Source organism: Myxine glutinosa, chromosome 12 (assembly GCF_964187855.1).
Source record: "Myxine glutinosa chromosome 12, kmMyxGlut1.1, whole genome shotgun sequence".
NCBI classification, from domain to species: Eukaryota; Metazoa; Chordata; class Myxini; order Myxiniformes; family Myxinidae; genus Myxine; species Myxine glutinosa.
The window spans coordinates 55,880,260-55,902,103 of NC_136272.1; the positions used below are offsets into that span (position 1 = coordinate 55,880,260).

Sequence of the window (21,844 nt, forward strand, 5' to 3'; positions counted from 1 at the left end):
GGTAATTCTCAGTTGAGGAAGGTCGAGTTTAGTTTCCCTTCAGGCTGACAGGATGGCCAAGACGTAAGCACAATTGAGCCCAAACTATCTAGTCTGTGGTTGAATCCCGACCCAGCTACAAACTGTCATCCCAGTATTTCACAGCAAGGGTGATTCATCAAGGTGTGTCCCCCGTCCCTTGGATGGACGTAAAACGGGCCAATACTGGTGTCCCTCACAAAGAGAATGCAAGCCATCGCCGACACCATGACCAAATTAAAAATTGCTGCCCGAAACAACAGAGGGCATTGCATCAGCGGCACAGCCACAATCTCAGCCAATGATGCGACCCTGGAGCCTTGTGCTGCATACGAACAAAGAAGTCGTTTACCCCTCCCCTCCAAATCTTCCCCATCACCCCTTCCCTCCAAACTTCCCCATCACCCCTCCCCTCCAAAACTTCCCCATCAACCCTCCCCTCCAAATCTACCCCCTTGCCCCTCCCTTCCAAATCTTCCCCATCACCCATCTCTTTAAAATATTCCCCCTTGCCCCTCCCCTCCAAATCTTCCCCATCACCCATCCCTTTCAAATCTTCCCCCTTGCCCCTCCCCTCTGAATCTTCCCCATCACCCCTTCCCTCCAAAACTTCCCCATCACCCCTCCCACCCAAAACTTCCCCATCACCCCTCCCCTCCAAATCTACCCCCTTGCCCCTCCCCTCCAAATCTTCCCCATCACCCATCTCTTTCAAATATTCCCCCTTGCCCCTCCCCTCCACATCTTCCCCATCACCCATCCCTTTCAAATCTTCCCCCTTGCACCTCCCCTCCAAATCTTCCCCATCCCCCCTTCCCTCCAAAACTTCTCCAAATCTTCCCCATCACCCATCTCTTTCAAATCTTCCCCATCACCCATCTCTTTCAAATCTTCCCCCTTGACCCTCCCCTCCAAATCTTCCCCATCACCCATCCCTTTCAAATCTCCCCCCTTTCCCCTTCCCTCCTAAACTCCCCCACACCCCTCCCCTCCGACTCTCCCTCGCTCCTTCACTCCAAGACTCCCCTCTCACCCCTTCTCCTCAAAGCGTCCTCCCCGCTTCTTCCCCCTTCCAACTTTCACTTTCATCTCCCCCAACCTTCTGCCTCGCTCTTCCCCCTCCTCAAATAACACCTCACTGTGCCGCACCCAATCACCATCAAACCTTTTGTCCGCCCCATTCTTCCCTTTCTCCAAGCTATTCTGAAATCTCTGACACACCTTCAACAGCTCTCCCTACCTCTTCCACATCTTACCCTACCCACCCCCCCCCCCCCCCCATTCTGTATCCGATGCTCCCCCTTCCTCTTCTTTAACGGTATGGACCTCAAACATCCGGGGCCTTCGCTCAAACTTGACTGATCTCTCCAGACAGGTTGCTTCTGGCAAACCAGACGTGATCTGCTTAACAGAAACTTTCCTCCTTCATGATTTCTCTGATTCCTTGGTATCTCTCCCAGGTTACTCCCTCCTCCGGTATGATAGACCTGAGCCTCGTCCTGGAGGTGGGGTTGCTATCTTTATCAAAAACTCTTCCTCACTCGCCCTGCACTGCCCTCTCTCCACCTCACCCCCAGGAATACCTTTGGCTGCGGCTTCCCCTTCGCTCCCACCTTTTGTTCATATGTGTGTTGTACCGTCCAACAAAAAGTGATGACTCGATCTACATCTCGCTGTCTGATAATATGGACCAAGTTCTATCTACCCATCCCAACTCTCTCTTCCTCATTTGTGGTGATTTCAATTGTCACCATGCCAGTTGGCTGGGTGTGGGTACCTCTCTCACCAGCCATGGCTCTTCAGCAAAGGACTTCTGCGACTCACTGGGACTGACACAATATGTCAATTTCCCGACCCGGATCTCAGTCAACGGAGCATCTTATCTTCTCTTCTGGACTTGGTTATAACTAACTTCCCTGAAAATGTCTGCTGCTCTTCTTCTGCTCCAATCGGCTCATCTGATCATGTGCTTGTTAAAGTGGACATATCTCTGACCATTCTCAGAGAGCCTCCTCAGCATCGACGAGTCTGGCATTTCACTCAGGCCAACTGGCACGGTTTTCAAGCAGCCATCAATCATCTGGACTGGTCTCCCATCTCTACCACCTCTGACATCAACTCATCCTGGGAATTCTTCCAAAGTAAATTGCTCTCTCTCTCGTGCACAGATTTATCCCATCTCGTCTTCAGTTGTCATACCCTTCCTCCCCTCCATGGTACACGGATTTCTTGTGGTGAGGCTGTTGCCCAGAAACAACTTGCTCTCATCTCCTGGAAAGCAAATCCAACGGAAGGAAATCTCATTTCCTTTCACAAAGCCCGAAACAAGTGTGTGTCCACCCTCAGGAGAGCCAGGAAACAATATCTCTCCGTTCTCAAGACCGAACTATCTTATCTGTCTCCCTCTTCCAAATCCTGGTGGCGTCTGGTCAAATCTGTTTCTGGTGTTTGTTCCCCCTCCGTCCCCTCAATCACCTCAAACGGCTACACGGCTGACTCCGCACGTGAAAAAGCGGCATGCCTCAACTCTGTGTTTGCCTCTAAATCTTGTGTCCCAAACCCATCCCTCTCTGTACCCACCGTACCCAGTCGTACCCAGCTGCTCCTGGACTCTGTGTCCTTTCCTCCTGACAAGGTGGAAAAGTTTCTGTCAACCCTCGACTCTGATTCTGCAACTGGACCTGACGGCATCAGCCCACGGGTCCTAAAATCCTGTTCTTCCGCTCTTTCACTCCCTCTCTTTGTTCTCTTCACCCTTTCTTTTGCTCAAGGTCATCTGCCATCTGCTTGGAAATCTGCCAACATCACCGCTTTGCACAAAAAAGGTGCAAAAACAGATCCTAGCAACTACAGACCAATCAGCCTTCCACCCAATTATCAGCAAAGTCATGGAATCCATCATTGCTTCAGATATGAAATCTTTCCTCTTCTCGAATGGCTTGATCTCTGATCATCAATTTGGTTTCAGACCTGGTCACTCTACTCTGGACATGCTGCTTCTGCTTTCTCAACAATGGATGGAGGTCCTCAATGCCAAACAGGAAATTAGAGCTGTCTCCCTTGACATATCACGTGCCTTCGATATGGTCTGGCACCCCGCTCTGCTCACCAAACTCTCCTCCTTTGGTATCCATGGAAATCTCCACGCATGGCTGGCGGACTTCCTCTCTAGTCGTAGTCAACGTGTGGCCCTGAATGGGTTTCTCTCATCTCCTCTTCCTGTTCAGGCTGGAGTACCCCAAGGCAGTGTTCTGGGCTGGTGCTCCTGCCTCACACCGAGCTCGTCTTCACGCTGTTGAAACCAAAGCGTTCAGAATCATTGGAATCTCCCGCGATGAAGCTAACTCCAAGGGCCTTTCACTCACTCACCGCAGGCAGGGTGGTAGTCTTTCCGTCTCTCGACCGACTCCTCTCTGGCTTTGCCGCCCCAGCTCTCTCTGGGCTCTGTCCCCCAAATATTCCTACAGGTCGCACAAGATCTGCCTGCAACCCTCTTATGGTTAAACTGCCAAAATCAAGACTCTCTGCTCACCTTCACTCCTTCATTCCTCTTTTCTCCCGCCTCTGGAACAAACTCCCTCACTCTCTTCAATCCCACTCCACCCTCCAGGTCTTTAAAACAGCTGTTCACCACCATCTCTTATCTTCCCCCATCGAAAACCTTGATCTTTTCTACCCCCGCTAATTTCACCCCAAATCCACTTTTTTGAAATACCAACTTCTGTCCTGGAAGTCCTTGGTGTCCTTGTGTTTTATACTTCTCCCCCCCCCCCCCCCCCCCTTCCCATGCCTCCTCCCCCCAAGCCCTCTCCCTCCCACACATCTCCCTGCTCTCAAATGTTATGTTTGTGTGCTTCCCCTTATCTCCCCATCTTATCTCTTCCGCTCCCTCTTTTTATATATTTTGTTTGTCTGGTTGATTTGTTTGTGAAATAAATGTTAGCTCTTTCAGGAGCCTCGATTCTGTATACAAAAAAAAAAAAAAAAAAAAAACAACACCCTGCAGCATGACATCATAGTTAACCGGCCAAATGACGACTGTTCCCACAAATAAATAACCTGTGCGATATTTATGCCAAAGTGATTACAAATGGGACTTCCAGTTTAGCGCTGTTTATGATGGGTGCAATGGGACTGTACAAAGCAAAACAGCCCACAAATGTAAATGTATTACCTCATTATTTTGTATCATCACCTCTTCCACTGGAACACCTTCAGGCTCTTCTTTTCCAGCCATGTTCTCTGCATTTGGTTTTTCTCCAGCAATTTCTTCCTCGACATTCTCAATCTCTTTTCCATCCATCGGACTTGGGACTTGGGACTTGGGATCTTCGACATCCTCTTCTTCCACCACACTCTTCACCAAACTAGTTTCTTCAGTAATGAACGGGCCCTCCGCTGTGTTTACATTTCCATCCATTTCAAGAGCTGTTATCCTCATTACTGCTTCAACAGGGTTTAATACTTCACGCTGACTTTGCCCCATCCAGACCTCTTCCTTCACATCCCTCCCACTGCTCTTGAGATCTTCTGCATTGAAATAAGCATTAAATTGCTCCTTGGTGTTTCCGATTATCCCACGAGGCCCTACAACGTCTTCAGACAGATCACTGGGAGCCAAGCTATTCTTGAATGGACCAATGAGGCCCACGTTATCTTCAGATGAGCCACTGAGACCTTTATTGTCATCCATTGGTATACGGTTTGCTTGTGTGGAGTGCAAGGCTTCGGATGAACCATCTTCAGCTGGAACAAGTGGTGGATAGTGAAAGAAAAAGAAAAAAGTCCACATGAAAAAAACACAACATGTGAACTTGTACATTCCATAAACACCTAAATGAGCAAATGGGAAAGCAAAATCTAAGAACCGCCTTTAGAGGCCATTTTTCCCAGCAGAGCGGGGGTTGGCCTTTTTCAGGCACCGTGGTCCCCTTTTTTGAAGCAATGTTTTATGGCCGAATGCCCTTCCTGCCTCCAACCCTGATAGTCGCCTCTTGCGACACACAGGGAATTACCAGTGAGCTGGTACTCAATTTGCCGACCTCGGAAGGATGACAGGCTGAGTCAACCCCCCTGGTGTTAATTCAGCGATCGACCGGGAATCGAACCCAGGATCCTAGGATCCCAAGCCGGCACCCTAACCGCTAAGCCAACACCAGGTGGAAAGCAAAATATAAAGTGCAATCAAAAAGGTTTCCTGATGCACTTCATTGCAAAGTTCTTACCTCTGCCACCGAAGGTGCACGGAGGTTATGTTTTCACCCATCTGTCTGTTTGTAAGATATCTCCAAATGTTATGGACAGATTCGGACAAAATTGATGGACAAATTGTGTGTGTGACAGGGACAAATTGATTCGATTTTGGTAAAGATCCGAATAGAGATCCTAATACGAGAATTTTAAAGTGATTCTTCAACAGTGATAGGGCCAAAACCAATACATTGTACGATATTTCAAAAAGTTGTGGATGGATTAGACAAAATTTGGTGGATGAGTTGGTTAGGTGACAAGAACAAGCAGATGACATTTTGGTTGAGCTCTGGATGCAGATCCGGCCTATCAGTGGGACACAAAATGTAAACTGTTCACCCTGGCGGAAGTGTGCGCTCTACCGAATGCCGTTCTACTTTCTCATGTCATAATCTACTCAATGGGACTCCAATGCAATGTGCCAAGATGTACGGATGCAATGTGCCAAGATGTACGGATGCAATGCACACAACCGTATCCTTCATTTATGACATGCTCTCAAGAGGTAGAGAAATGCATGTTAGATTGAAGTAAGTGGATGGGAACATTGCACTTCCCCTATTCTTAAAATAATGAAACACATTTCACATTCACTGGGACCGGTGCATTTTCTTTCTTTTGAATACAAGATCGAGGCTCGTGTAAGAGCTAACATTAATCACAAAAAGACACATAAAACATAAGATAAAGGGAGCGGGAGACAAGATGGGGAGAGAGAGGGAAGCACACAAGTACAACAGCAGAGAACAGGGATGTCGGGAGATCTGTGGGAGGGAGAGGGCTTGGGGGGAGGAGGCATGGGAAGAGGGGGGTGAGGTATAAAACACATGGACACTCCTAGGACCTCCAGGAAAGCAGTTGGTATTTCAAAAAAGTGGATCTGGGGGTGAATTAACGGGGGTAGAAGAGATCAAGGTTTTGGATCGGGGAAGATAAGAGATGGCGGTGAACAGCTGTTCTAAAGACCTGGAGGGAGGAGTGGGATTGAAGGGAGTGTGGGAGTTTGTTCCAGAGGCGGGAGAAAAGAGGAATGAAGGAGTGAAGGTGAGCAGAGAGTCTTGATTTTGGCAATTTCACCAGAAGAAAGTTGCTGGCAGATCTTTTGCGACCTGTAGGAATATTTGGCAGACAGAACACAGACAGAGCTGAAGGAGCTAGGCCAGAGAGGAGTCGGTAGAAGACAAAGACCTCCAACCTGCCTGCGGTGAGTGAGTGAAAGGCCCTTGGAGTTAGCTTCATCGAGGGAGATTCCAATGATTCTGAAAGCTTTGGTTTCAACAGCGTGAAGCCGAGCTCGGTGTGACGCAGGAGCACCAGCCCAGAGGGGAGAGCAGTATTCCATTGAGCTACGGATGACAACCTTGTATGTGGGGAGGAGCTCAGGTGTGCCAAGGAAGGACTTTGTACGACGGAGGATGCCCAGTCGGCGACTGGCTGTGGAGGCCGGCTTGGAAATGTGGTTTTCCCAGGAAAGATCATGGCAGATAGTGAGACCCAAAAGCTTGAGTGACAGAACTTCTTGGAGAGGATTGTTGAGAAATTATTGAAATGTCCTGATAAATTATTGTCCAAACGATTCTTCTTTGTTTGGATGCAGCACGAGGCTGCAGGGTAACATCAATGCCTGAGCCACCGATGCGGTGCCCCCTGTAGGTCAGGGCAGGAATTTGAAATTTGTTCAGGGTGCCGACGACAGCTCACCTACTCTTTGCGAAGGACACCGTGGGGCCTTTGACGTCCACCAACTAATGCTGGCAGACGGGACGCCCGTTTATCGTGCATCCGAGGGACGGCAGGCACACACATTGATGAATCACCCGGTGACACCACAATCTGATGACAGTTTCTAGCTAGGTCGGGATTCGAATGCAGACTAGACAGCTTGGAGGTGAGCGTGTCTACCTCCAGGCCATCTTGTTGGCCCAAGCAAGTGATTAATAAAACAAGCATTCCGAGTATTGCGCTGCAATACATGTCCCCTACCGGCAAGTCTGTCATCCAGAAAACTGTTGGGGAAATTACCAAGGGTTATTTACCCACAGGTTCTGAATCATTCCCAATCGCTAATTACCTCAGGACGGGCTCACCTGTGATTCGCACTCGGGACTTCGATTTATACACCTCACAGACAGGTCAGCAGAAGCACGAGAAAATACGTTGTTGATAAAGAACCTTTCGCGTCGCTAAATGTCAGTAATTTATTATATTTTCTGGTTCACGATCAATGATCGATGTGTATGTATATACAGTGATCCCTCGTTTATCGCGGGGGTTACGTTCCAGAACCCCCCGCGATAGACGAAAATCCGCGAAGTAGCGACCATATTTTAATTTTATTATTTATATATATTTTAAAGCTTTATGACCCTCCCCACACTCTTATTAACCTTTCCCACACTCTTATTAACCTTTCCCATACTCTTATAAACACTTCCTATACTCTTAAACACTTTTTACACTCTTAAACATACGTAATTTTAACAACATATAAAACAAGTACACATACATTCAAAGTACACCGCCCCATGCCAAATAATTAAATATGCTGCAGCGCGGCATTGCCGGTGCGCCTCCGGCGCCCGGCAATACCGCAGTGCAGCTCATTGAGGCTGCATTGGGAGGGAGAGATGTTCGCTAATTGATTGATTAATTGTATAATTAAAATCAATAAAAATTATCACAAAATATTTTCATAATCAATTGGCTAATCGCATAACTAAACCACTAGTGCTTCATCCGAAGATGTATCTTTTAGAAATTTAATTAAATAAGTCATTTATAAAAAATTAAATAATTAATTGATTACTCAATAAATAATTAATCGATTAATCAATAAATACTTAATAGATGAAATGATTAATCAATAAATCAAAAATATCCTTGATAGCCACATCACTTGGTCACTCATGTCCAAATATTAGCTTCCCAGCTCAAAAGGTGCCTGAGATATTGGCCAAATGAGAAAGAAAATAAATAAATGATTAATAATGAAAATAAATAAATAATAATCATAAAAAAATTAAATTATTAATCAATTTGGTCAGAGAACACATAAACTACCACTATTTCATCAGAATCTGTAACTTAAAAAAAAAAAAAATTTTTGTCATTAATCGAATAATTAAATAATTAATCGATTAATTGATTAATTAATAAATCAAAAATATCCTTTGCAGCCAAATCACCTGGTCATTGGCATGTCCAAATATCAGCTTCCTAACTCAAAAGGTGCCTGAGTTAATAATGGTCAGAAGATAAATGAAATTTAATTAATTAAATAAGTACTTAATTAAACGCTAATAATTAAATAACTCCTCAATTAATTGATTATTCAAAAAACAAAAAATACCGTATTTGACAAAGGACTTGCTCACTACTGTGCCGAAATTTCAGCTTCCTAGCTCAAAGGATGGCTGAGATATCGTCCGGACAACCAAGAAAGAAAACAAATAATGAAAATAAATAAATAATAATCATAAAAAAATTAAATTATTAATCAATTTGGTCAGAGAACACATAAACTACCACTATTTCATCAGAATCTGTAACTTAAAAAAAAAAAATTTTTTTGTCATTAATCGAATAATTAAATAATTAATCGATTAATTGATTAATTAATAAATCAAAAATATTCTTTGCAGCCAAATCACCTGGTCATTGGCATGTCCAAATATCAGCTTCCTAACTCAAAAGGTGCCTGAGTTAATAATGGTCAGAAGAGAAATGAAATTTAATTAATTAAATAAGTACTTAATTAAACGCTAATAATTAAATAACTCCTCAATTAATTGATTATTCAAAAAACAAAAAATACCGTATTTGACAAAGGACTTGCTCACTACTGTGCCGAAATTTCAGCTTCCTAGCTCAAAGGATGGCTGAGATATCGCCCGGACAACCAAGAAAACAAGAAAGAAAGCAAGAAAGCAAGAAACCAGAGTGAAAACTGAGTACTCTCTTTCAGCGTGCGTCACTGCCGAGCCCCCTTTGGTGCCCGGCAATGACGATTTGCAATGCCTGGAGATGGCATAGGAAAGGAGCGGTGTACAATTATAATGGGTACTCACCATTGAAGATACTGTAGCGACCCATGGGTTCCCCAAGCAAGACCAGCATTAGAATCTCCTTGCTCCAGCCGGTGATGTCACCGGCGGGGATCCCCGGCGCCAGAGTGGCTGGTCACGTGACCGCCAAAGCGTGCGCGCGTGCGGGTATAATCAGCTACACCTGTTGATCACGTGACCACCGAAGCACGCCACGCTTGAGAGGCGTGGCTTTCGGTTTCTGGTTGTGCTTTATAATGCAGCCCGATAAACGGGCTTTTCAGTGTTCCCGAGTTGGTTTTGAGAATAAATATCTTCTCGGACGAGTTTGTGTCTTGCCCGTCATTTCGTCCGTATCAAGCAAGAGCCCCGGCTCTTCAATACTACAACTTGCGTGATGAAGATGATGATGAATTAGCTGTGCAGTACTGATGACGATGAAGGTGATGACGATGATGAATGTACTGCACAGCCAGAAAGAGCATTACAGTTACCCATTACGTGGGTAACTAGCGCAAGTGGAAGCTGCCGCATCTGCGTTTTCCATACGCACGACTCTTTGTCTCTTTGTCTACTCTTCTACTGTACACTATGTACAGTATTTTATTTCTTGTAATATGTTTTAATCACTGTATTTTTCTTATTTTTTTACGTTTTTTTATTTTTTTAGGCTAGAAAATGCTTATTTTACCACAAAAATATTTAAAATAATAGTATATAAAAATACATTTATACCGCAAAATCCCGCGATATAGCGAAAAAGCCGCGATATAATTTTACATATACTAGCGAGAAAAACCCGCGATGTACCGAAGCCGCGAAAAGTGAACCGCGATATAGCAAGGGATGACTGTATATATATATTTATATATATATATATATATATATATATATATATATATATATATATATATATATATATATATATATATATATAATCGGGAGATTGAATAAGACGCGGACGTAGCTTCAGGGCTTCGATCTTTAATTCGACAAGCTTTCGACCAACAAAGGTCTTCTTCTGAGTCGGCCCCAAGTTCAACGGAACGGCCCCAAGACTTCCGTTGAACTTGGGGCCGACTCAGAAGAAGACCTTTGTTGGTCGAAAGCTTGTCGAATTAAAGATCGAAGCCCTGAAGCTACGTCCGCGTCTTATTCAATCTCCCGATTATTTATTCAATGCAAATGAGACGCCCTGCTCGTACTGTGGAGTTTCTACTATTTCTCACAGTTATATATACTAGGGCATGCCCGTACTATATATATATCTAAAATTATATCCCCCCCCCTATTTACATGAAATGGTTTGGTCCAAAGCGAACGGCTTGCGAGTGGTGACAATCCCCCCCCTCTATTTACATGCAATGGTTCGGTCCAAAGCGAACGGCTTCCGGAGTTTGGTAAAGAAATCGCCATCGCGTACACAAACGCGCAGGAAAGCGAATGAATCGCAAATTCGTTTTTATTAGTTGTAAAACATAATGCCCAATTATTCAATTAGCGCCAACGTATTTTGGCTGTTTGCAATTTAATCGCAAGGAAAAGTAGAAAGAGAAGAGGGAAAAAAAGAAAAGCCTTGCCTTGCTGCAAACAGCTGCTGCAAACAACAACAACATGGAAGGCTGCACTGTCCGGAAGTTGGCATATCGCAGTTACGATTATTTTAGTGTTAATGGCCAATTATTCAATTAGCGCCAACGTATTTTGGCTGTTTGCAATTTAATCGCAAGGAAAAGTAGAAAGAGAAGAGGGAAAAAAAGAAAAGCCTTGCATTAACGCATTAACGCTTGCATTGCATTAACGGTTCGGCACACGTGATAGCTCGCTGCTCTCTGATTGGTTGAAGCGTTTTTTGGACATAGCTCGGTAGGTACTTGTCCGATTAATTACAAACCTTGAAAAGGCACATCCTCGGGTCCCCAGCAATATACCTGGCAAGTTTCAAGTATATCGGACCCGTGGTTGTCGAGAAACAGCGGTCACAGACAAACACACAGACACACAGACACACAGACACACAGACACACAGACAGACACACAGAGATTGCTGGAATTATAGATAGATATATATATATATATATACATACATATATATACATATATACACATATATATATATATATATATATATATATATATATATATATATATATATATATATATATATATATATATATATATATATATATATATATATATATATATATATATTGTTACGGTTCTCTACGCCACCCTTCTTCCCCTTACCAGATAAATCCCCTCGTCTTTCTGGGCTTGGCGGAACCGAGACTTGCAACGTCCCTTCCTGACAAACGCGGGGTAGGGCTTCGCGACCACTCCTCGCTCGTACCTAATTCCCCGCGCTGCCCTGGGAGCGAGGAAACAAGCCTCGCACGAACCACGTTTGGTTTGAGCACGCTGAGCGGATTGCGTACACGTGGTCCGCGCAGTTACCTGGATGTTGGACCCCGATTAAAGCGGTTGTGCTCGTGCCATGCTTAGTCAAATGAGGAAACCACAGGAACGATCGAATCAGGAAGAAAGGAAGAACAAAGGGTTTAATTATTCCCACACGTATATACAATGTACAGGGACGCAGAGACACAGAGCAGCCTTAAACAGTCTTAACCTAAATTCCAGACAACGGGCCCATCTCACACTCACACAGGGAATTGCAGATGGATAGATGCTCCCCAACGCGTCCACGTCGTCGTCCAGAGACGGCCTCCGTCCGGCTCTCCACGGTCCCCGGCACGTCCCGCAAAGATGGTGGCAGGCGAAGGCAGGGACTCGTAGTGCGTCTTCCGAACAGGGCAGATGATGGGGCGGAACGGCAAGGGGCGAACTTTAGCGCGGCTGGCGGTTACTCAGCCTTTTCTCACTCGCGCGTCTCACAATGCACTGTATTCGGTTTTAAGCGCGTCTGGCTGCGCCCGCGTATATGTACAGTTCGCACACACGGCCAACTCCTCTTCTTCGATACACTCCGAGCTGGTTAGCGCGCGCGTTCTCGTGCAAGTTCTCTGCTTCTAGTTCTCTCACCAAACCTTGTGCAACGCAAGTCCTTTCCTCTCGGCTTTCCCGTGCTAGTCCTCTTGCAATAACTGGTCAAGCTCAACACTCAAGCGCCTCTCCTATAACTTGTTACTCGCGCGAGTCCTCTCCCATAACTCTCTCTCGCGCGAGTCCTCAGAGTCCTCTCGAGGGCTTTTGCGCAGCGGGTTTTATAGCTACGCCTCCCGAAGCTTCTGGAACCCTCTCACCATGCCCTGTGACGCAACGCCACCGCCACCACCTCTGAGCTCTGATTGGCGGCTCACGCTTACCGTCCCCACTGCTGCTGCCGCTCCCGATCCCGATCCTCCTAGCCGGCCTAGTGTCAAATCGCTCAAAATCAACCAACGTTAACGCAAAGGAGATTGAGGCTACTGACGTAGGATTGTCGGTGGAGTAGGGCCTATTTTCCTAACTCTACTCAATGCAGAATTAACACTGGAAAGGAACTAATCTCACTAATACTAAGAAATAACTATACCTCAAATTAGGCTGAGGGGTACACCGGAGGGGACTATAGGTTTGCACGCCGTCCCTCCGTCCGTCAGTCCATCAGTCCATCAGTCCGTCAGTCCGTCACGCAAAGAACAGTTTTCCGGACTTTTTTTCTCAACTTTTAATGCTATTGATTTCAAACTTGGTACATGGTTTCCTCATGATAAGTTCCAGGTCAAGTTCGAACTTCACGATGTTTCGATCATTTTTGACAAAGTTATGGCACTTTGAACTTTGAGAATTCTGATAATCCTTAACTCAGTGCCATTTTAAGTTTTAATTTCCTTTAAAAACGATTTTCTCTACAATAATTGGACCAATTGAGATCAACTTTTCACCATAGGAGGGACTCGGTCTGCAGAATATTTTAATGGTAATTATGACGTCACAGGTCACGTGGTTCGGCCACCATATTGTTTTTCGTGAAAACACAAAAACCCCTTTTTCTCTGCAACGGCTGAACAGATCGAGGCCAAACTTTGCAGGCAGAATCGCATACCCATGACGAACAAAAAAGTCAGCGAACATGACGTCATGCGTCACATGGTTTCAGAGTTATGACGTTTTTAAGCATGAACCTTTAAAACCGAGCCGCTCTCTCATTTTTGATCCAATCGAGGGGAAACTTCACAGATCTGTTCAGCATGTCAGTCTACAAAAATGTCCTTTTGGAATTTGAGATAGGGCACGTGGTTTGGCAGAAATCGTTAATTAAACGAAAATGTTCAAAAAAGCGATATCTCTTGTTTATTCGAGAGTTCTCCCCAAGCCACAAAGCGCGCCCTCAGCCTCGTCTCGTGAACGTCAACAGCGCGACACAGCGCACGCTTTCGTGAGGGGCGGAGCCAAGCCGAGCAACATATATATATATATACACATCGATCATTGATCATTGATCGTAAACCGGAAAATATAATAAATTACTGATATTTAGCGACTCGAAAGGTTCTTTATCAACAACTTATTTTCTCGTGCTTCTCGTGCTGACCTGTCTGCAAGGTGTATAAATCGAAGTCCCGAGTGCGAATCACAGGTGAGCCCGTCCTGAGGTAATTAGCGATTGGGAACGATTCAGAATCTGTGGGTAAATAACCCTTGGTAATTTCCCCAACAGTTTTCCGGGCGACAGACTGCCGGTAGGGGGACATGTATTGTAGCGCAATACTCAGAAGGCTTGTTTCCTCTTCAAATCCTCCAAAATATAACCCCTGTTTAGTGCCTTAAAATACACAACATGCATTTTAAAGGCCATTTTCCCAACTAGAGCGGGGGTTAGCCTTGCGGTCCCCATGACAATCTTCTCCATTTTGCCCTATTTTCTGCATCTCCTTGTTAACCCCCTTGCCCGCATTTCTTCTTCCACCATCTTTAGCCAAGTCTTTCTCGGTCTTCCCCGTCCTCTACTTCCTTCTACATTAATTTCCATCACTCTTCTCAACCAGTCACTTTCATCCTTCCTCAACACATGACCAAACCATCTCAACCTGTTCCTCTTCACAGCATCAATCACATGATCTATTCCCATCATCTTTCGCAATTCATCATTTGTCTTCCTCTCTCTCAACGATACTCCACACATCCGTGGAACCATTCGCATTTCCACCCTTTCCGACCTTCGTTGCTGCTCTACGTTCATTACCCATGTCTCGCTCCCATAAATCATAACACTTCTCACACATGCAGCATACACCTTTCCCTTCAGCTTCAACGACACTCCCCTCATCATCAGCAAGCCACTCAGTTCCCGAAACTTCTTACATGCACATCTCACTCTAGCAACCGTTGCCGAGTCTGATCCACGTTCTCCATTCAGCATGTCTCCGAGATAGCAAAATGTTTTCACACCTTCCATCTTCATGCCGTCTCCAACATCCAACTCAACATTTCCTCCATCTGCAGCTCCCTCTGTGCACACCTTACATTTGAATGTAGCTGCCACTGATTAATGACCCTCTCAGACCACTACATTTTTGATGAACCCACTCAGCGCACATTGTACATTGAATGGAGTTCACTCCGACACCCTTCCTACACACAGCACAGGGCCACTTCCCAGTTCTTTCCACCTCAGCACATGCTTTACCACTTGCCATCACCTTAGTCTTTCCGATATTCACCTTCAGACCTTTTGTCTCCATACATTCCTTCCACTTGTTCATCTTTTCCTTCAGTCCATCCATACTTTCCGCAATCAACACCAGATCATCTGCATACAACAACTCCCACGGTAAACCCTCCTTTACGTTCTGAGCCAGCACCTCCATCACAGCTACAAATAGTAGTGGACTTAGTACCGACCCCTGATGCACTCCCACCTTCACGTCAAACTCACCACTGTTCCCGTCCTTCGTCCTTACAGCTGTGCGCGCTCTTTTGTACATTGGCATCACTACTCTGATCAACCATTCTTCCACTCCTAACTTCCTCAATGCCCATGTCAATACTTCGCGTGGAACCCGATCGAATGCTTTCTCCAAATCAACAAACAACTTCTTCCTCTACTCCATGTACTTCTCCTGCAACTGCCTCACAATGAAAAGCGCGTCTGTCGTTCCTCTTCCTGGCATAAATCCAAACTGCATTTCATCGATCTTCACTTTCTTCCTTATCCTCCTCTCCAACAACCTTTCCAATACCTTCATTCCATGCTCCAATAACTTTATCGCTCGGTACGAGCCACACTCCAGAGGGTCACCTTTCCCCTTGTATAGAGGGTCGAGGGTACTCATTTCCCAATCCACTGGAATGCGGCCTTCTTTCACCACCAGCTTACAGATCTCTGTCATTCTCTTCACACCCCAACTTCCTGCTGCCTTCAACATATCTCCCACAACTCCCGTCGGCCCTCCCGCTTTTCTACCCTTCATTGCTTTTATCGCTTCCTCAACTTCCTTCTCAGTTATCTTCTCTGCCGGTCCTAAAACTGGGTTACTCTCTATGTTGCCATCCCATTCATTCTCTGTATTCAACAGCATTTCCATATATCTTTTCCATCTTCCTTTAATTCCATCTGGGTCGACAACGATTTGTCCCACTTCATCCTCCAAGCAACTCACCCCCATCACATCACACCTCTCTTTCGCTATCTGCTTTGCAATCCTGAATACTGCTTTCTGACCCTCTTCTGAATCCAAGCATTCTCCGAACATTTTCCTACATGCCTCCTGCGCCTTTGCTACCTCTTTCTTTGCCGCCTTCCTGGCTGCCTTATAACTTTCATGCTCTGCTGTTTCTGCTCCCGTACCCTTCGCCTTCTGCCACTCCTTGAATTTCTTCCTCTTCTCGTCAATACTCTTTCCAATTTCATCATCCCACCACCATGTTTCCGAGTGCCTCGGTGGTCCTTTTGTCCATCCACATACCTCACCAACGGCTCCCAACAGACTAGCTTTCATTAACATCCAACCACTTTCAAGCTCAACCACATCATGTTTGACCCTACTCAGCCTCTCTTTTAATGCCTCCCTTACTGTCACCTCTTTCAACCTCCACACCTTAATTCTCGGTTGGTACTTCACCCGCCGAGCTCTCCTCGCACCTTTCACCCTTATGTCACAGACAACCAAGTGGTGCTGTGAAACAGCCTCCTCCCCCGGGATCACCTTTGTGTCCCGGAGGTGCCCCCTATCTTGCCTACGCACCATCAGGTAGTCAACGGTTGTCGTCGACACACCTGACGTGTATGTAACAAGCTTATTATCCTCTTTCTGGAACTGAGTATTACAAATCAACAAATCAGCTCCATCAGCAAACTCCAAAATCCTTTCACCTTCTCCATTTCTCACACCATATCCGTAACCCCCATGAACTCCGTCAAAACCATCCATACTCCTTCCCACATGTCCATTTAGGTCTCCTCCTACCACAACAACTTCCTCATCTTTCACGTTTTCCATCAGCTTCTCTATCGCACACCAGAACTTGTCCTTCTCTTCATCGCTCCGGCCAACCTGCGGAGCATATCCCGAGATGACGTTCACCAAGAGCTTTGCAATCATCATTTTCACCATCATCAACCTATCACTCACTCTAGTCACACTCACCACACTGTCTACAAACTCCTCATAAAACAGGACACCAACACCATTCACGCCCTCCAGGCACCCTTGCCACATAAACTTGTATTTCTGTCCCTGCCTACCCTTCACCATTCTCACACCACTTCCCTTCCATCTCGTCTCTTGCACACAACATATGTCAACTCTTCTTCTGACCAATACTTCCACCACTTCTCCTGATCTCCCTGTCATTGTCCCTACATTCCATGTCCCAAACCTCAGAAACCGATCTCCACTCGGGCTGTACCCTGCCCATATGTAGTTGTAATTGTCATGGTTCTCTTTTTGAGGCAATGTTTTTATGGCCGGATGCCCTTCCTGACACCAACCCTCTTAGTCGTCTCTTACGACACGCAGGGATACGGTGTACCTATTCTAATCTAGGGTATACACTGGGAAACGTTTAAAACATGGAAATTCTGGGGGGGGGGGGGGCGGCGTCAGCATCACGGCTGCGGTTTAAACATATTTAAATAATATTTAAACAAAACCATGAAAAACAATCTGGGAAAAGTCTCCAAGTGAGAACGTGGATTTGAGAAAGCAGGAGCAGGGGTGGAAGAAAAACGAGATATAGGGGGCGGGGCACAAGTCGAGACGAGGAGGAGAGCGAACAAGCACGTGTCCGGCAGGAGAGAAAGAATTAATATAGAATTTTTTTTTTTTTCTTTATTTGTTTGTTCTGTTTTCAAAACGCTGGACAAAGGGTAAGATGTTCATGAGAGGTAGGGGGGAGAAAAGAAAATCAAAGAAACAAGCAAATACTATGAAGGAAAGAACCCATATTCACAAAACACTGATGGGGGGGAGGGAGCCCGGAGAGACCAGGCCGCGCACGAGGCGCGAACACAAAAACGACTAATTACACACAAATTTGCAACAACTACAAAACCAAATAGAAACACACAATAACACATACACAACAAAATACCCAGCGGAAATTTGACAAAGACACGAACGGGAAAACACTCAAACTTTGATGCCGTGGAGAGATCGAAGCAAGTCTCGTCGCTGGAGGGACCGGAAGTCGCATAAAATAAATGCCTTAAAATAAATAAATGAATAAATAAAATAATCAATTCTTTATCACACCTCCAAACCTTTCACCTCCCCCGACCTCTCTACTTCCCCCACTTCTACTTCCTCATCCGCACTCTCCTCAATTTTTGCCGTTTTCCACTCTGCATTCCCACTGTAATCGTGAAAGTAATCACCACACAGCTCAACATTCTTTTCTTCAAGCTATTGCTTTACCCTTCTTCTCCCTAACCTTCAATAATAATAATGAAAAAAAAAAAAAGGGATAATTGCTCCTGCTATACCTACCAACTGCTTATATATATATGTTATGCACCATCAGTAGATTTGCGCTATCGACCGATCACGCTGCGCTATCAATGGATCCATCGTTCGTGCAGGCATCGGTACATCGATTGATCGCGATGCAAAGCGAAGGCAAATCGATGCGAAGGCATCGATCGATTGTGCGCTTGCGCTATCGATGGATTCGTTTTTCAAACAAAGTTTTTAGAGCAAATGATTAAGACTGTCCAAGTTTTGGAGAGGCTTTTTGATCTTTTCATTACTCATCCTTTGTTCTATTTGTGAGATACTTAATCGCATCCTTTGCTTCTCCTGTCTTTGTTCTAGAGACCAGAAAATTAGTTGATTTCACAACTTTTGAGTCATTTTCATGGGTTTCTGGCCCATCACTGGCCCATAAAATGGGTCCTCTTTATTCGGAAGTTAAATTCTCCATTGCATTATAATTCACTTTCCTTGTTCTTCTTCGAAAGTCAGTTTTTCAAATAAATCCTTCAATCATTCCAACACTTACAGCGAATGTGACATGTGTTTAATTATTTCAAGAACAGGGGAAGTACAATGTTCCCATCCACTTACTTCAATCGAACATGCATTCTCTACTTCTTGAGATCATGTCATAAAAGAGGGATCTAACATGCATTCTCTACCTCGTGAAATCACGTCATAAAAGAGGGATCTAACATGTATTCTCTACCTCTTGAGATCACATCATAAAGGAGGGATAACATGCATTCTCTACCTCGTGAAATCACGGCATAAAGGAGGGATCTAACATGCATTCTCTACCTCTTGAGATCATGTCATAAAGGAGGGATCGAACATGCATTCTCTACTTCTTGAGATCATGTCATAAAGGAGGGATCTAACATGCATTCTCTACCTCTTGAGATCATGTCATAAAGGAGGGATAACATGCATTCTCTACCTCGTGAAATCACGTCATAAAGGAGGGATCTAACATGCATTCTCTACCTCTTGAGATCATGTCATAAAGGAGGGATCTAACATGCATTCTCTACCTCTTGAGATCATGTCATAAAAGAGGGATCTAACATGTATTCTCTACCTCTTGAGATCATGTCATAAAGGAGGGATAACATGCATTCTCTACCTCGTGAAATCACGTCATAAAGGAGGGATAACATGCATTCTCTACCTCTTGAGATCATGTCATAAAGGAGGGATAACATGCATTCTCTACCTCTTGAGATCATGTCATAAAGGAGGGATCGAACATGTATTCTCTACCTCTTGAGATCATGTCATAAAGGAGGGATAACATGCATTCTCTACCTCGTGAAATCACGTCATAAAGGAGGGATCTAACATGCATTCTCTACCTCTTGAGATCATGTCATAAAGGAGGGATCCATCATGCATTCTCTACTTCTTGAGATCATGTCATAAAGGAGGGATCTAACATGCATTCTCTACCTCTTGAGATCATGTCATAAAGGAGGGATCGAACATGCATTCTCTACTTCTTGAGATCATGTCATAAAAGAGGGATAACATGCATTCTCTACCTCGTGAAATCACGTCATAAAGGAGGGATCTAACATGCATTCTCTACCTCTTGAGATCATGTCATAAAGGAGGGATCGAACATGCATTCTCTACTTCTTGAGATCATGTCATAAAGGAGGGATCTAACATGTATTCTCTACCTCTTGAGATCATGTCATAAAGGAGGGATAACATGCATTCTCTACCTCGTGAAATCACGTCATAAAGGAGGGATCTAACATGCATTCTCTACCTCTTGAGATCATGTCATAAAGGAGGGATCTAACATGCATTCTCTACTTCTTGAGATCATGTCATAAAAGAGGGATCTAACATGTATTCTCTACCTCTTGAGATCACGTCATGAAGGAGGGATAACATGCATTCTCTACCTCGTGAAATCACGTCATAAAGGAGGGATCTAACATGCATTCTCTACTTCTTGAGATCATGTCATAAAAGAGGGATCTAACATGTATTCTCTACCTCTTGAGATCATGTCATAAAGGAGGGATAACATGCATTCTCTACCTCGTGAAATCACGTCATAAAGGAGGGATAACATGCATTCTCTACCTCGTGAAATCACGTCATAAAGGAGGGATCTAACATGCATTCTCTACTTCTTGAGATCATGTCATAAAAGAGGGATCTAACATGTATTCTCTACCTCTTGAGATCATGTCATAAAGGAGGGATAACATGCATTCTCTACCTCGTGAAATCACGTCATAAAGGAGGGATCTAACATGCATTCTCTACCTCTTGAGATCACGTCATAAAGGAGGGATCTAACATGCATTCTCTACTTCTTGAGATCATGTCATAAAAGAGGGATCTAACATGTATTCTCTACCTCTTGAGATCATGTCATAAAGGAGGGATAACATGCATTCTCTACCTCGTGAAATCACGTCATAAAGGAGGGATCTAACATGCATTCTCTACCTCTTGAGATCATGTCATAAAGGAGGGATCTAACATGCATTCTCTACTTCTTGAGATCATGTCATAAAGGAGGGATCCATCATGCATTCTCTACTTCTTGAGATCATGTCATAAAGGAGGGATCTAACATGCATTCTCTACTTCTTGAGATCATGTCATAAAGGAGGGATCTAACATGTATTCTCTACCTCTTGAGATCATGTCATAAAGGAGGGATCTAACATGTATTCTCTACCTCTTGAGATCATGTCATAAAGGAGGGATAACATGCATTCTCTACCTCGTGAAATCACGTCATAAAGGAGGTATCTAACATGCATTGCATCATTACATCTTGGCACATTGCATTGGAGTCCCATTGAGTCGATGATGACGAGAATGGCACTCCCCCAGTCGGAGGACTGAGAGTCAACCAGATTCCATTATAATGCGAGGTCTCGGGATTGCTTGGTGCATCGCCTCCATGATGTGCATGTTCATGTCAGTAACAGTCCAAAGAGCCAATCCCCATTTGTCTGAGCAAATAAATCGTTTCCTTCCACGTCTGCATTTCCGGGATTTTTGTGTGTGTCCAGACGAGCTGCAAAACGAAAAGCTTCGCCTGTTCTTCTTTGTTATTTTTAAACTTTGTTCCTCTAAACGTTTATTCATTTTATTAATCGTTCCTTTTGTCCATCTCCAGTGTCAATCTCTTCCTTGTCTGTTCCCTCCCCGACTTATACTTACAAACTGTATCCTACAAGCTCTATCCCTTCCATGCGTCGCACTCCAAGTCTCCTCCCTCTAATCCCTCCTATCACCATTCCATCACGACCTATCCCCATTCCCCCAACCCTTCCTCTTCAAATCTTGTTCCTGCGCCCACCTCCACCATATCACTACCCAGTCCTATATTTCACTCCCCACCCTTTCCCTCCTCCCCTATGGACACGCCTTTTCTCATCGTCTCCCTCCCACTCAAAACTTATCTCACACCTCCCTCTCAATCGGGCCACCTCTTGCCTACTCAAAGCAAACTTCGCTCTCTTCCCCCTCCAAGCTTCCACTTCACTCTTCTCCAAAGTTCCCCCTCCACCTTCTCCCTTCTCCCTGAAGTTATTCCTCCTCATCTCTCTCTCACCTTCAAATCTCCCCCTTCATCCCTCC

The 21,844-nt window shown here is 44.8% G+C and overlaps 1 protein-coding gene across 1 annotated transcript in view; it reads right to left on the reverse strand.

Annotated features, from left to right (window-relative positions):
- LOC137437231 (general transcription factor 3C polypeptide 1) overlaps positions 1–21,844 on the reverse strand; it is a 405,949-nt gene that overhangs the window by 296,329 nt on the left and 87,776 nt on the right. The window contains exon 12 of the mRNA XM_078766829.1: positions 4,193–4,764. Coding sequence (XP_078622955.1) covers positions 4,193–4,764 — 572 coding nt within the window. The remainder of the gene's footprint in view (positions 1–4,192; positions 4,765–21,844) is intronic.